At 42.7% G+C, this 13,344-nt stretch overlaps 1 protein-coding gene across 2 annotated transcripts in view; it reads left to right on the top strand.

Annotated features, from left to right (window-relative positions):
* The window catches only part of fbxl17 (F-box and leucine-rich repeat protein 17), a 245,206-nt gene that overhangs the window by 220,345 nt on the left and 11,517 nt on the right, over nucleotides 1–13,344 (top strand). For both annotated transcript variants that reach the window (XM_030060352.1, XM_030060351.1), the window contains one exon: nucleotides 3,823–3,965. In XM_030060352.1, the coding sequence (XP_029916212.1) occupies nucleotides 3,823–3,965 (143 nt within the window). The remainder of the gene's footprint in view (nucleotides 1–3,822; nucleotides 3,966–13,344) is intronic.

Raw genomic sequence — 13,344 nt, 5'->3', positions numbered from 1 at the left:
GCAGGGCAGTGGAGTGTGTCCTCATTACCGTCTGTGAGTATGTAGTCACCACTCAGTCACAGCTCTTGCTGCCAGGATGGGATTTTCCCCTCTTTTCTCCTCTGCCTCTTCCACCTCTTTTTCACCTTACCTTCTCTTGCATATCGCTTCATCTATTTCTCAGACAGAAAATCATTATCAGTCAGGAAAGACAATTTCCTGCTCCTATGGTCCCATGTATGTGAAGAGTGTATATGTGTGTGTGTTTGCTTAAACAGAGATCTTAAGCTTTGTTCGCCATACAGTCTTGCCATATTAAAAGATAATAACAAGCATACAATTGCAACAAGAAAAAAAAATATCTGTGCACATATACCTGTGTATTTTTACATTTGTTTTATAGGTGTGCTCCACCACTTTTCCCCATGAACAACCTGGGGACCGATTGCTCCCTCTGACAGGTTGAACAGAGGCATTCTGCTATTGTGAAAAGATTTAGCTGAAAGCAATCCTGTGTTGCAAGAATGGCCAGTGATTTCCAATTGCAAGAGAGACTAGATGGGGTTTACTGTCTCCTGACAGAGGATCAAAGGAGCAGAGAGAAATGGAGAAAATGTTCAGGGATATTAGACTGTAATCACAACCAGATGAACTTGTTGATTGAGTACTAAACAGGCCTAAATAGCCCAAGACTTGGCTCAGTCTGACAGAGGCCCTATCTTGCTTCCCAGTTTACCAGCTTAAAGAGGTTAACAGAACAATGTTTGGTGTTGTTTTCTCCCTTCGTTTTCTCCTTGGTGTGATCTCAAACTGCCATATGTTTGCCTAACAGAGTCTGAAGCCTGTCAACAGTAATTCAGTTCAGGCAGGTGGCGGTGTGCTTAGGTGAGTGGAGCACGGCAATCAAGAAATGGACAGACAATGTATTCACTTTTGCCTCTTATACATTCAGTGTAGGAGGCACCTGCCTGCCTCTATCCTCTCACTTTGTCAGGTTAAGAGAAGTAGAGTTGAGAGGGAAGAAGTTGGGATGTGGAGTTGGAGTGGAGGTGAAGGAGGGGGGGTTTGTTCTTTGGTCGCGTTAACTATGAAGCTCTCTCCTTTTATTGGATCTGCGTATTCTTTGGAAACCCCCCAACCACCCTCCTAGTCTTTTGAACAACAGCGGTACGTGTGTTTTAACTTCAGTCAAAAGGTCCTATCCAACGTAATCTGGTTTGGGATCATCTGATGGGATGTGACAAGGAAAACATGATGGGAAGCCACACGTGTTTTTTTTTTTTCTTTCTTTCTTTTTTTCCCCTCAGACATAATCAGACTCACACATGTCCAAATGCCTCCTGGCCATGGCGTCTCTGGTTGGGAATTTTTGCACAGCGCCAGAAAATGCCTCAAAAATGTGTGATGACCACTTCTTTCATTTGCAAATATGAAATGTCTGAATTTATATTGAAAAGGTATAGATATTTTTTTCTTTGTTATATTTTGTACAGGCACATGAGACTGCCATAATCATTTCCACATACAGCAAGGACAAATGTTCTCTTTTCTTTTCACCATACACAGCACGGTATCTAGATGTCAGACTTGGTGCACTGTTTAATTTATTGGCCTTGAGGGCAAAATTGTTTCTTGGCTGTACTGATCTGCTTTGACTTCTTTTTAATTAAAATAGAGGGTGCCAAATTCAATATCTGTGACATGGCATTTGTCTTATCAAATATAGGTATACATCTGATATAGTCTACTGAAGAATATGTAATAGTAGTAGTAGTAATAGGGCCTAATTATGTGTTGTTTTTAATGATAGGCAGCCTTTTGTAAGCCACAAGAAAATTTAATTGGTGTACGCCATGCAAAGACAGTGTAATAATATAGCTGCTAATAATATACCCCTCTTAAAAAGAGACAACAGTTGCAATTAGGAGCAGAGTAATATTTGGTATCGACTGATTGTTATTGGTATCGACTCGATATTGGTATCCCTGCCTCTTTCAGAAGAGTCTGCCAGGTCACTGCAGGTCAAAACCCAACCTGGTTATTCCTCTTGCTCCTCTCCCACCTGGGCCGATGAAGCCTCTTCCCCACGGTGCTGTTTTACATGAAACATGCTGCCGCTTCAAAGCCCTGTTACTGCCTGTTTAGCCATAATATGCCATTATGTGTGGCATCCAAGAGCATGCCGGAGTACAAAAGGAACCACATGTGGAGTGCTCCAAGTGCCCAAAGCTATATGTTACATATGTTACTGTACACAAGATTACTCCTCTGTGTGTGTGTGTGTGTGTGTGTGTACAGAAGACTTCACATTACATAGCTCCAGCTGGATAGGAGGAAGAGGTAAAATACCAGCAGTTGACGTAAAATGCATACAATTATTCATTTCCCCTTTCCTCTGGGAACAAGTTTCCTCTACACATTATACACTAAGAATCTTTAACATTTAAAGACACATACACACACCACCATTAATCTGTTGGCAGGGAAGCTTGTTATTTAATACTGTATAATGTGCATGTGTTTGAAAGGTAAGATGCTTTTGATAAAAGCAAAAAAAAAAAAAACAGATGAAGCGGAGAGATAGAGGGAGAAAGTTCAACATGAAAACAGATTAGTAAAGTTGAGTTTTTCACTCCCCACCGAGGAAGAAACGTTTGGATCTATAGGTTGTTTTTAAAAAGTTTGAAGCAAAATAGATCTGTGGAAGAGAAAACATTGGGGATAAGTAACTATGTGAAGGTGTTGTCAAAGGCTGTCCATCTGTACCCTTGTTCTTTTATCTTTCTCTCATCCCTTGCTCCTCCTCCTCTCTTCCCACTCTCATTAGTGATGGTTGTGAGAGAGTGGAGAACAAAGCCCAGACCCTGCCAATCGATCACTGAGCAGCACTATCAATCGACCGCCGAAGCACAGGTCTCCTCCATCTGCTGAACGATTGACGGGTCAAAGATTGATGAGGAAGATTGTTGGTCGGGTGTGTGCGCGTTGAGTGTGTGTTTATATTTATGTTTGTGTGTGTGTGAATGCACTGTCTTTGGAACCGGGCATGTCTTTATCTTAGATGAATTACAGAAGATATAATCTCATCAAGTTGGTCGGCTGTACATTTTTTAATCAATACTCTTTGTAAAAACAAATGAAGACAGTATGAAAAGGCCAACATGAATGTGTATGGCATTGGTATGTGTGTGTGTGTGTGTGTGTGTGTGTGTGCTTGTGTGTGTGTGTATTTAGGTATGTTTGCACACATGCTCAGAGCTCCTTAGGGATGAAGCCTCCAGATACTGGCAGACAGTTGTATCTATTTACCCTGGCACCACTTCCCTACCCTGGCAGCAGCGAAAATACACACACACACACACACACACACACATAGAAGTGATGCATACACTGGCATGGAGTCACACTTTACCCTGGCACAATGTCCTTAACTTTGCAGCACTGTGGCATATGCCAACACTCTAATGGATGACTCTTGGAGCAGTCTAAATAAGTGTGTATGTGTGTGTGTGTGTGTGTGTGTGTGTGTGTGTGTGTGTGTGTGTGTGTGTGTATTCGTGTGTGTCTGCTTGTATCTGTTAGCCTGTGTGTGCGAGTGCATGTGTTTTTTGAGGTGATGTGTAAACTGTGAAATAATGTGTCACAGCTGGCCAGATGACTTGCCCTGGTTTCATCTTGAATTTTTGTATGTCTCTGTGGGAGGATGATGCCGCTGCATTTGCATGAGAAAGGGTTGTCATACTAACACCTTTTCTCCTGTCTCTTTTTTTTTTCCCCTCTCTCCCACTCCCCCTCTTTCCTCACCTCCCTCTCCCTCCCTCTCTCCATCTCTCCACTGCACAGCTCTGATAGCCATAGGCCAGTACAGTAGCACCATAGAGACAGTGGATGCCGGCTGGTGTAAGGACATCACAGACCAGGGAGCCACACAGATTGCTCAGAGCAGCAAGTCCCTCCGCTACCTGGGCCTCATGAGATGTGACAAGGTAACAAGACTCAGCGCTGCACTACAGTGTCTACCACCGTCTGGTTCCCTGACAGTGTGTATGTTCTCTCCTCTCAGAGGGATGCTTCTCTAGTTGATTTTAGGCACAGCAAATAGGATGGGGCTTTTTTCTGGAAACTTTGGTGCAACATAAGTTGTTTTTCAAATTGTGCTTCATTGAATACCAAAAAACTCATCACATGGTCACATGATCACATAGGATGTGCCTTTAAATGAGGCTGCAATGAGGTTGTCAGTTGTTTATAATGGTTTTACTGGGGCAGCTGTGCATCTCCCACACCAATGTGCGTCGTGTTTTTGATACATCCTGTTTCGATGCACTTCCTTGGGCACTTCAAGTTGAATAGCCTTGAGGACGCTCCCATGTTCTCCTGGACTTCCAGTTGTACTGGAACTAGTGAATTTGTGGGTTCCTCCTTTCTGCTTCTGCCCATCCTTAAGAATGTTTCCCCACGGAAAGAGTGAGGAGAAAACTAAGCGACTCGCAAAATATGGAGCTTTAGAGGCAATATTAACTCACACTATTGAAGGGACTTGTATTTCATTAGAACCATTAACAAGTTGCACTTTCCTTTTCAAATTCAGATGGACAACTCATGAGACTAATGATATAGTGCAAGGTTGGTCTTATTAGCTCCCGCCTTTCTTTCCTCAATAACTGGGGACCTTCCAGGCTCTCTTTCTTTATGGAGGAAATAGCCTGGACATCAGATTAAAATTGTACATGTCTCCGCTTTGGCTGTGTCTCACTGTACGTCAGCAGCACCTTGAGCGCCATACATTTTCCCTAGTGAGTATGTGTTAAGTTTAACTACACCCACAGTATAGAACAGGCTATTAATCCTTTTCTTCAAGGACAGGCAGAGCGATAACCAGCTCTGTCTCATCTGTTTTTATTTTCAATACCACTATCCCTGTTAGATGGACAAATTGCAACGAAAGTGATGTCACGCTCCTTGCATTTAGTGCGCCTATGGTCTGTGTTTACAAGCAACACTCAGAAGTGCGCCTCATGTTCGAGCAGGAAAAAACATGCATCCTATGTGATCACACCTTCAAAGACCACTTAATGGTACTCCCATAATTACCATTCAAGAACCACCTCTTGGTGCTCTGCTTGTGTATTTGTGCATGTGTGTGTTGCCGTTAATAAATATAGCTTGTATGGCGTAGAATGTGTGAAGAAGAGATTTATCTGAGTCATAAATGCCAGCTAACACACATACACACACACACACACACACACACATGCACACGCACATGCACACGCACAAGTCCTCTAAGTCCCAGGTCAGGGAAACTGGCCAATTAAAAGGTGTCCAGAGGAGAGCATGCAGTGTAGCTAAGCCACTACCTCCTGTGCCCAGTGTGTGTATGTCATGCATGTTTGGGTGTGTTGGGTGGGTGTTAGTAGAGGTAAAATGACATAATGACCCCTGTAAAACCCACTTTGAGAACCCTCTGGGCCTAAAGGATGCACTCTCCAAAATCTCAACAAAAACTCTTGTCTGGCCCCTTACCCATCCAATCACTGATCTGATGGAAGCACATTTAGTTGCAGTGCCATGGTAACAAGTCCAGCTAGCTCTCCAATTGGCTCAGCTGAGCTCCTACCATGCAGTTGCGTCCAATTACTGTAGGATCTTTCAGTCTGACACGAGTTGGAAGAGGACAGACAAGCAAGGTGAGGTGAGCAGCTGGCTCGCCCCAGAAACTTCCACCTGTATGGTTACTTTACAGTCTGGTGTCTTGTACTATAGATTGGTACATAACATAGGTCACCATCCCATTGCTGGTGGGTCTCCATATGGCAAGTGTGCAACAGTATGTTTTAATGAATCTGGGCTTTGAGGGTGAGACCGAATTTTACGTTTGAGTTGTGGGTTGAAAAAAGTTTAAAAGCCCCCACTGCACAGTAAAGTAGTGCAAGTAAGGGCTGGCAGGGATGAAAAGAAGTGAGGAAGGAGAAGACATGACTTACAGTCGGGGCCTCTCACCAGGTTGGGCATTCATCATTTTTATTTCTTCATTATAAAATAACTGAGATCTGTGTGTGTTGTGGCTTTAAGATCGGCCCTGTGGACTTTTCTCCGAGAGGTCTACATGGAGATCGTTAAACGAGACAAGAATATATATGTATCATATTTATCTATTTATGCTGTAATAAAATTAAAACATATTAGGGGTAGATGGTGACCCTACATGTAAGGCCTCACTGATGAAGTGCTCTACTCAGTGTACATTATAGCAGGCAAGAGTGTGTATCTATCATATTTATCTAGGAGTAATAAAGAGTAACTACATTACATAGCAGGTGATCACTTAGATTCCATTTTCATTTAGTTCCCTCCTGCCTCTGCGACTCGGTGACCCAACAATCGATATCTACGGCCATGCTATTAAAAATCTGTTCGGGGAATGACCTACATCTTGTCGGGAATTAGAATTTTTCTTAGTTTCTCTCCGTTGTTATCTCTGCTACTCTCGCATGTGCCCTCAAAGTCAACACATTCACTCACCCCACTGCCCTTATTTATCTATCCATCTCTCTCCTCAGATAGGACGTTCATTCTCATATTTTATCCTGGAGGATGGAAAGATAAATAATTATTCTCCCTCTGCTCTGAAGGGGGAATTGGGGGATGATGCAGCTAAATAAAGCAGTAATTGGTGCTATTAGAGTAGTAATGGAGTGTGAATCGAGCAGAGAGGAGAGGAGTTTGACAGTTTCCAAGGTCAGGTACATTACCAACCCTGAATCACAGAATTAATTTGTTGCATGTTTGCCCCCTCCACCCATTTCGCCTGTCTCTTACAGAAATTGTGTTTAGCATTGCAGATTAGTGTGGTACACTGTTGAGACTTGGTCTGGCTTGCGTGGCAATGAGACCAGCCCACGGCAGCTACTTTGTTTTGCTGTTGATATTATTGTTGTTGTTGTTGTTCATTATGTTAGGGGAGATTGGGAGCTACAGTAGTCACGGTCAGGTTACCGAAGGAGCGAGAGTGAGAGGGATGGGGTGACGCAAAGTTCGCTGAGAGGGAAAGAAATAAATAGAAAGAGGTTGTTATTACCGAGGTCACAGCGAAAATGAGAGCTGTAGAGAGAGTGAGAGAGGTAAAAAGGTGAGAAGCCGAGTCAGACCAGGGGAATTGTGGTTATCTACAAGTCAGCCTAGGGGCAGCAGTGACCATGCTCTGCCTTCTCCTCACCTCCTACTCTCATCTCTCTCCTCCACTCGATCCCTTAAACCTCTCCCTCCCTCCCTCTGCTCCCGTCTCAAGAGATAGGACTCCCAATCTTCTCTCCTTAAGCGTGTTACTTGTTTTTCTGTCTAAAGCTCAATTTGCATTTATATTTTAGGCATTTAACTGACACTCTTCTCCAGAGCGACTCACAATCACCGAGTGGGCGGGGTGCTCAGTGTCTCTCTCAAGGACATTTTGACAGGACTCATTTTCAGTCTGCGACCTTTTCAGTTGCAAGACAGCCTCTTTAACCACCAGGCCACACTGCTGCCCCGCTAGGGAAAGCTGTTATGTGTGGGCACCCGATGATTTGTAAATTAATTTCTAAACTAAGAACTCCTCACAAATTGCTCACTGCATTTTCCCAAGTTGCGGTGTTTCTAATCCAGAGCAAATCAACATCCCAATGTTTTCAGGCTCCAAACAAAATTGCTTTGACTACTGCTTGATGTAAAAATTGCTGCAGGTTTCACAGTGGTTCTACTACATGTTGACTCTGCTGTGTATGCTTGATTTATTCTTGTATGAATCAAATCAGTATTTTAAAGCCATTTGCAAAATTATCTTTGCTTCAGGCAGCATATTCAATTTGGTGGTGAATTCTTCTGCATTTGATTTGCATTTGACATTTCAGCCTGTAGAAATGTTGTAACATGCTTTATTTGTGTATCACAGCAGTAGAATCTGGAGGCATGTCAAATTCAATCTCGGTAAAAATTAATCTCATCTGTGCACTCTGTGGTCCTCTGGGAAAACAGAAAAGCTGGGGGATAACTTTCAATTCCATGAGGTTCTCATACAATGAAAGTCTTGTTAGGGTAGTACGTAACTTTTGATTTCTCTCAGCTAAAATCTGTTTGGTTTACGCTGAATAATCCATTTTTATTTATTCCTCACGCCTCTTAACATTTTATTTACTTGTTCAAAATTACATGCATAGCACAACTCTGCCCTCTCCATCCACACATTTGTGGATTTGTCCCTCTCTGTCAAACTTGACCTTGTAAAACCTTTCCTTAGTCCAGTGCTGAGGGCATCAGTGGCCTGTATTTAAGGTCTGCAGTGTTTTTTTTTTTTTTTTTAAGAAACCCATCATGTCTCATTCCATTTCCTAATACCTCTCACCATGAATGTCCCAAAAGAAGCAAAGGTACCTTTCTGGTTGAAAAAAACATTGTGTGAATCAGTGATCTTACAGTAGGATCAAATTTTATTTTACGTTTTTTATTTTTTATTTATTTGTTTTTTGACTTTTGAAGGGAGATTAAAATAAAATGAAGCTATTTCAAGAAAAAAAAAAACAAAACCTATTAACCACAGAATTTGTTTTATGTATCTGATTTGAGATGATATGGGTTTGATTCATTTTGATTTGTCCAGTTCTCTCATGTGGAGAGCAGTTTTGGTGCATCTGACCCTGAATAACCTCCGTTTGTTCAGCTTTGCTCCAGGGTCCAAACACGTAAGGAAACATCTCAATATTTACCCATCATCCCACTCTTGCCTAAGCCAAGATATCAGAATGTTATTGACAGTGCCACCAACCTGAGATCTTTTTGGTCTGCGCACTAACCATGAATGTTTGCATTGTGAAAATGAATGAAGTTTCAGTACATACCGTTATACACAGCAGTCCGCTTTAGCTGAGTGTTACTCTTCTTTGAGAGCTAGGCTGACAGTGTTTTTGAAAATGAAGCATTGGAAATGTCACAATATCCCAATCTCAATATTTTCTTTAGAAAGGCTTTGATTGGTTTCAGTCGGGAAATGTATCAGCTGCATGACTTTGTAAAGTACAAGGAAGTACAGGTATACTAGCAAGGATTAGAACCAAGTAGAAATAGACAAGTGATAATCTTAGAATGAATAGCCCAGTTATCATTTGAGATAGCCTCTGTCTGTCTGCCTCACAGATGACTGGATAATAATGTCTATAGCCTGACATTTCTTAATATTGAGACAAAATCACGATTGGTTAAATCAAATTGGTTATGTTCCTGTCTCATGTTGATATTTCTCTCTCTCTCTCTCCCTCTCTGTCTCTGTCTTACTCTATTTGTCTCTTTTTTTTCCCCTCACTTGCCTCTCTCGCTCTCTCCTTTTCCCCAGATAGCTTCCTCCCACACTAACTGATGTGGAGTCAGGTTTCAGAGTGGGCCCTGTCACTCCTAGACAAATACACAGTCTTGTGATAACCTTGACACATAGTGCGGACAACCCAGCCAGCACTCTGCCTCGGCAGCCCTGCTCAGCCTGTGTAAATTTGTTTGGAATTGTCAAAACGTGGGGAATTTTAATGTAACAGCTTCCCTGAATGTCACAGGACTTAAGAAGTGTAGAATTCATTTAAGAACTGTTAACAGGATCCAGCTGGCTCTCCTCATGTGGAGCCGTGTGAAGGATCGATTTCCTTCGTCACAGTTTATACAAACGTGCTTCCGTACTGTATACATTTTACTGCCTGGGAGCCTGGATGGTGTGTCCGCTGCCATTTGGGCTGATATGAAAAATTAGATTTTTTTTTTCCAGTCAGTACAAACACTGACCCAGTTGTGTGAAGTCTGCTCATTCTTATTTAGATTCCCTTTCAGTAGCTGCTGGACCACATTGGGCCTTTATAGTGTGGAATGTGTACGTTTGTCCCACAGAGTTTCTTTCTTTCTTCTCTCTTTTCCTACATGTCTGTCTGAAGGTTTTCCTTTGTGTCAGACTGTGTTTGTACGTGCTGAAATGCAGTGTGTCTGTAACAGTGTGTGCTCTCTGAGAGGAATTTATGTTATTTGCTGTTAACACAGTTCATAATGGAGCATTGAGATCAGAATCCCTCCAGGCCTGGGCAAATGGCGTCCTCCCTCTGCCTCATATGATTACACCCCTGCCCTGAGGGCCAAACGACCCTGCTCTGACGAGGGAGAAAGAATGCTATTGATCCAGACTCACCCAAAATAATCAAATCAATTCATTTTGTCCTCTTTCAGCTTTGACTCTGTGCCAGTCTTTTGATGTAGTCAGCTGAAAGACTCAAGGAAAAGTGCCTTCATCTTCTGAAAAACGGATCCTTTTTGCTCAGCAGTACCCCATATGTCAGCGCATGTGTCTCAGAAAAGCCCAGCTCTCCAGTGAGTCCACTGGTAAATGTTAGGTCCTCTCTGTGGGAAGAACAGATCTCTCTACACTTCCACCAGCACAATAGGATATTATGTATTATTCTGGGCTATGCTTTTGAGCCGTAAAATACAGTGCAATTGCATCAGAGGTAATTTCCAGCGAAGGAAATTATAGTGAGGTAATGTCAAAGGCAACACTTTGTTCTTGGGGCTGGACACACACAGACACGCAGAATCACAAACACACAAAAACACACATCGTATCGGCCGTGATGGAAGTTTTGCACAACTTTCCAAGGTCTGTTTCCTTGAGAAATAATATTTAAAACTGTTGTGGGTAACCATAATATCAAGACAGGCGTTCACTCTCAGGGTCAGGAGTCCAGCAGAGATCTGTATTGATTTGTGCAGAGCCACGCTGTGTACTTACTGCACGTTGCTGTCTTCTCACTACTTTTCAGCGTAGTTCATCGTATCGTTGCTTATTGTGACATTATTTTCCATGTGTCTTGTGTGCCAGCAGCGTTGAGTTGCTGTTGTCTTTAATGGCCGCTTCTGTCCAGAGTGCAAACATTTGGAGCCCTCCTCTCTGTTGATCTATCACTTTGGGGACTTTTAATTCTATCCAGCCAAGGGTTTTCTCAATGGAATGTTTTCATTAGATTTTTTTTTTAAGCTTACTGTAACATACTACACTGTCTCTCCTCTTTCCTCTTGTCTTCTTCTTCTTTCCCCCGTCCACACCCTTCTCTTTCCTTTTTCCCTCATCTTCTCTAACCTTCCTGCCTCTAGTCCTTCCTGTTCTCCTCTCTCCTCCTTCCTCCCTTTCTTTCTCTCCTCTTCCTCTCCACTTCTTCATTAGAGTGAAAACAAATGGGCAGTCCGGTGTGTAAAAAAAAAAAAAAACAGGGGGAGAGGCAAATTCACATCGCCAACCCGAAGCAGGACTTGGAAAATAATGACAATGACTGCAACCGGCCCCTTCAGGGACAGCTGATGGAGAGAGTTAGAGTCATCATAGTAATAGAAGAGATGACAGAGGAGACAAAAAAGAAAAACGAGGGGGCACCTTAGTGGAAAAAAAGAATGATTTAAAGAATGACAGAAACCAAGAACGGAAAAAAATGAGTAAAAAATTAGATAAAAAGACACAATCGAGAGTGAGAGCAATCTTCTCTCTCCAGAAATGGCTCAGAAGAGTGTTCTGTGTAAGCAGTTTTGAAGTGTGCTCCCATTACCTTAACTGAGGTGGAGCAGTGTTTGGGGAACAGATATGAACACTGCTGCACCCCCAGATAGAGCAACCAGACAGACCTTGTTAAAAGAACAGACATCCCAATCAATATGGCCGTTCCACTGGCGCATCCAGCTGCCGGGGACTACACACAGATAGGCACGGCAGAGCAATTTGCAGACATAAACAAGGGCCTAATTGTTCAGGGCCTGGAGGTTTGGAGTGAGGAAAACAAAGATGAAGTATTGTGGGGAGTTAGGAGGCATTTTAAACTCGCATTTACGAAATGAGAGTTTGGAGTTTAGCGAAACTTTCTTTGATGTGTGTTGTTATTGTGGACGGCAGGGATCCTCAGTATAAAAGCTTTACGGTACTTCTGAAGTGAAGGGGAATTAGGAAGAAAGTATTGCATACGCGGCATCAGGCATAAGCCAGGCAGGTTCTCTGGTCGCTGCTTTCCAGGCTTTGGTGGGACTTGAATGTTCAAAGTCGGGAAAGTGGTTTGAAAGAGTCATTTGCCATTTGTGATTTTCAGCGTAATCTGGAGTCTCATCCCGCGCTGAAGAGCTATATTGATTGGCGGTCTTAACAGAAGCCGCCTCCTGATCATCCCTTCATCTTGTTTCTAAAGGGCAGGAGCGCGGGAGAGTGAAGGAGAGAGGGTGAAATAAAGTGAGAGACTGGCAGAGTTCACTGAGTATCTGAAGGGAATCTCAGAATTGCCCTTCAGCGAAAATATACCAGACGCACACACTCACACTCAAACTTGACCTCACCTGCACACGCGCAACATAGCTTCGCCTCCACTTTACCTGTTTCCTCTCAGTGTGCCTCAGTGTTTTCACCCCCGTTTCCATCTTTTTCTGTCTCCCTGTTTGAGCCTCCTCTGTTCCTCCATTACTCTCTCTTCTTTAAAGCAAGGGCAGCCAAGGTTGTGTGATTTTTGGATTCCTCTCAGATCTGTCGCTTATTCAATTAGTTTTGTAAAGTTGCCTCCTGTTTTCTCTCCCGGCCTCCCTGCCGCCCTGCTTCTCTTCCTTCTCTTCTTCCTGTCACACCTAGAAGTATTTACACACCACAGTGGAGGTCAACATAATTTCATGGAGTCATGGGCAGATGGTAGACAAAAATCAGTGTGGACTGAAAACTCACTTTTGCCAGTTTAGATAAGTTTTTGGCTATAACAGTGCCATTTGGCACAATGTATTTTTCCTTCTCACAGTCGGTGAGAGAGACAGCAGGTGGCTACAGCCCATTTTTAGCCTGCAGGCAGTGTCTCACTGTGTTGTTGGTGATTCAGCTGTTTAATGGTAATGACAATGCTGCTTCTCCTTGCTGAGTACAACAAATTTAATACAACCAGAGATACATGGGAAATTTAGGCAGGGATTTATTAAGCCACTGATGGATGTCCAGTTTAATTATTAAATTTCTGATTGATTGAGATGAAAGAAGCCAATGCATCTAATAGCCTCCCAGAGGGTTTTTTTCCCCCCTTTTTTGTAGGGGTTTGAATCTGTTTCAAAACACACACCATCACTGTTCACATGGTGTTTTCCTGCTCAGCCCAAATTTGTGAATATGAGCAACTTTCTGGCAAAAGGAAGAGCCCACAAAAATGATGATGCAGATCACCAAGATGTTGCTCTGTGGTTCTGTGAACGGTAAATGGGATGAGACGCTAAATTTGTGGACTTTGTGGAAATTTTTTTTTTTTTTTTTTTTTACTTTTAAATGCAAAAGAGCTGTATTTTAATTCTGCACTTTTA

The sequence above is a fragment of the Myripristis murdjan genome, chromosome 9 (assembly GCF_902150065.1).
Source record: "Myripristis murdjan chromosome 9, fMyrMur1.1, whole genome shotgun sequence".
Lineage (NCBI taxonomy): Eukaryota > Metazoa > Chordata > Actinopteri > Holocentriformes > Holocentridae > Myripristis > Myripristis murdjan.
This window is presented reverse-complemented; position numbering and strand designations above follow the sequence as displayed.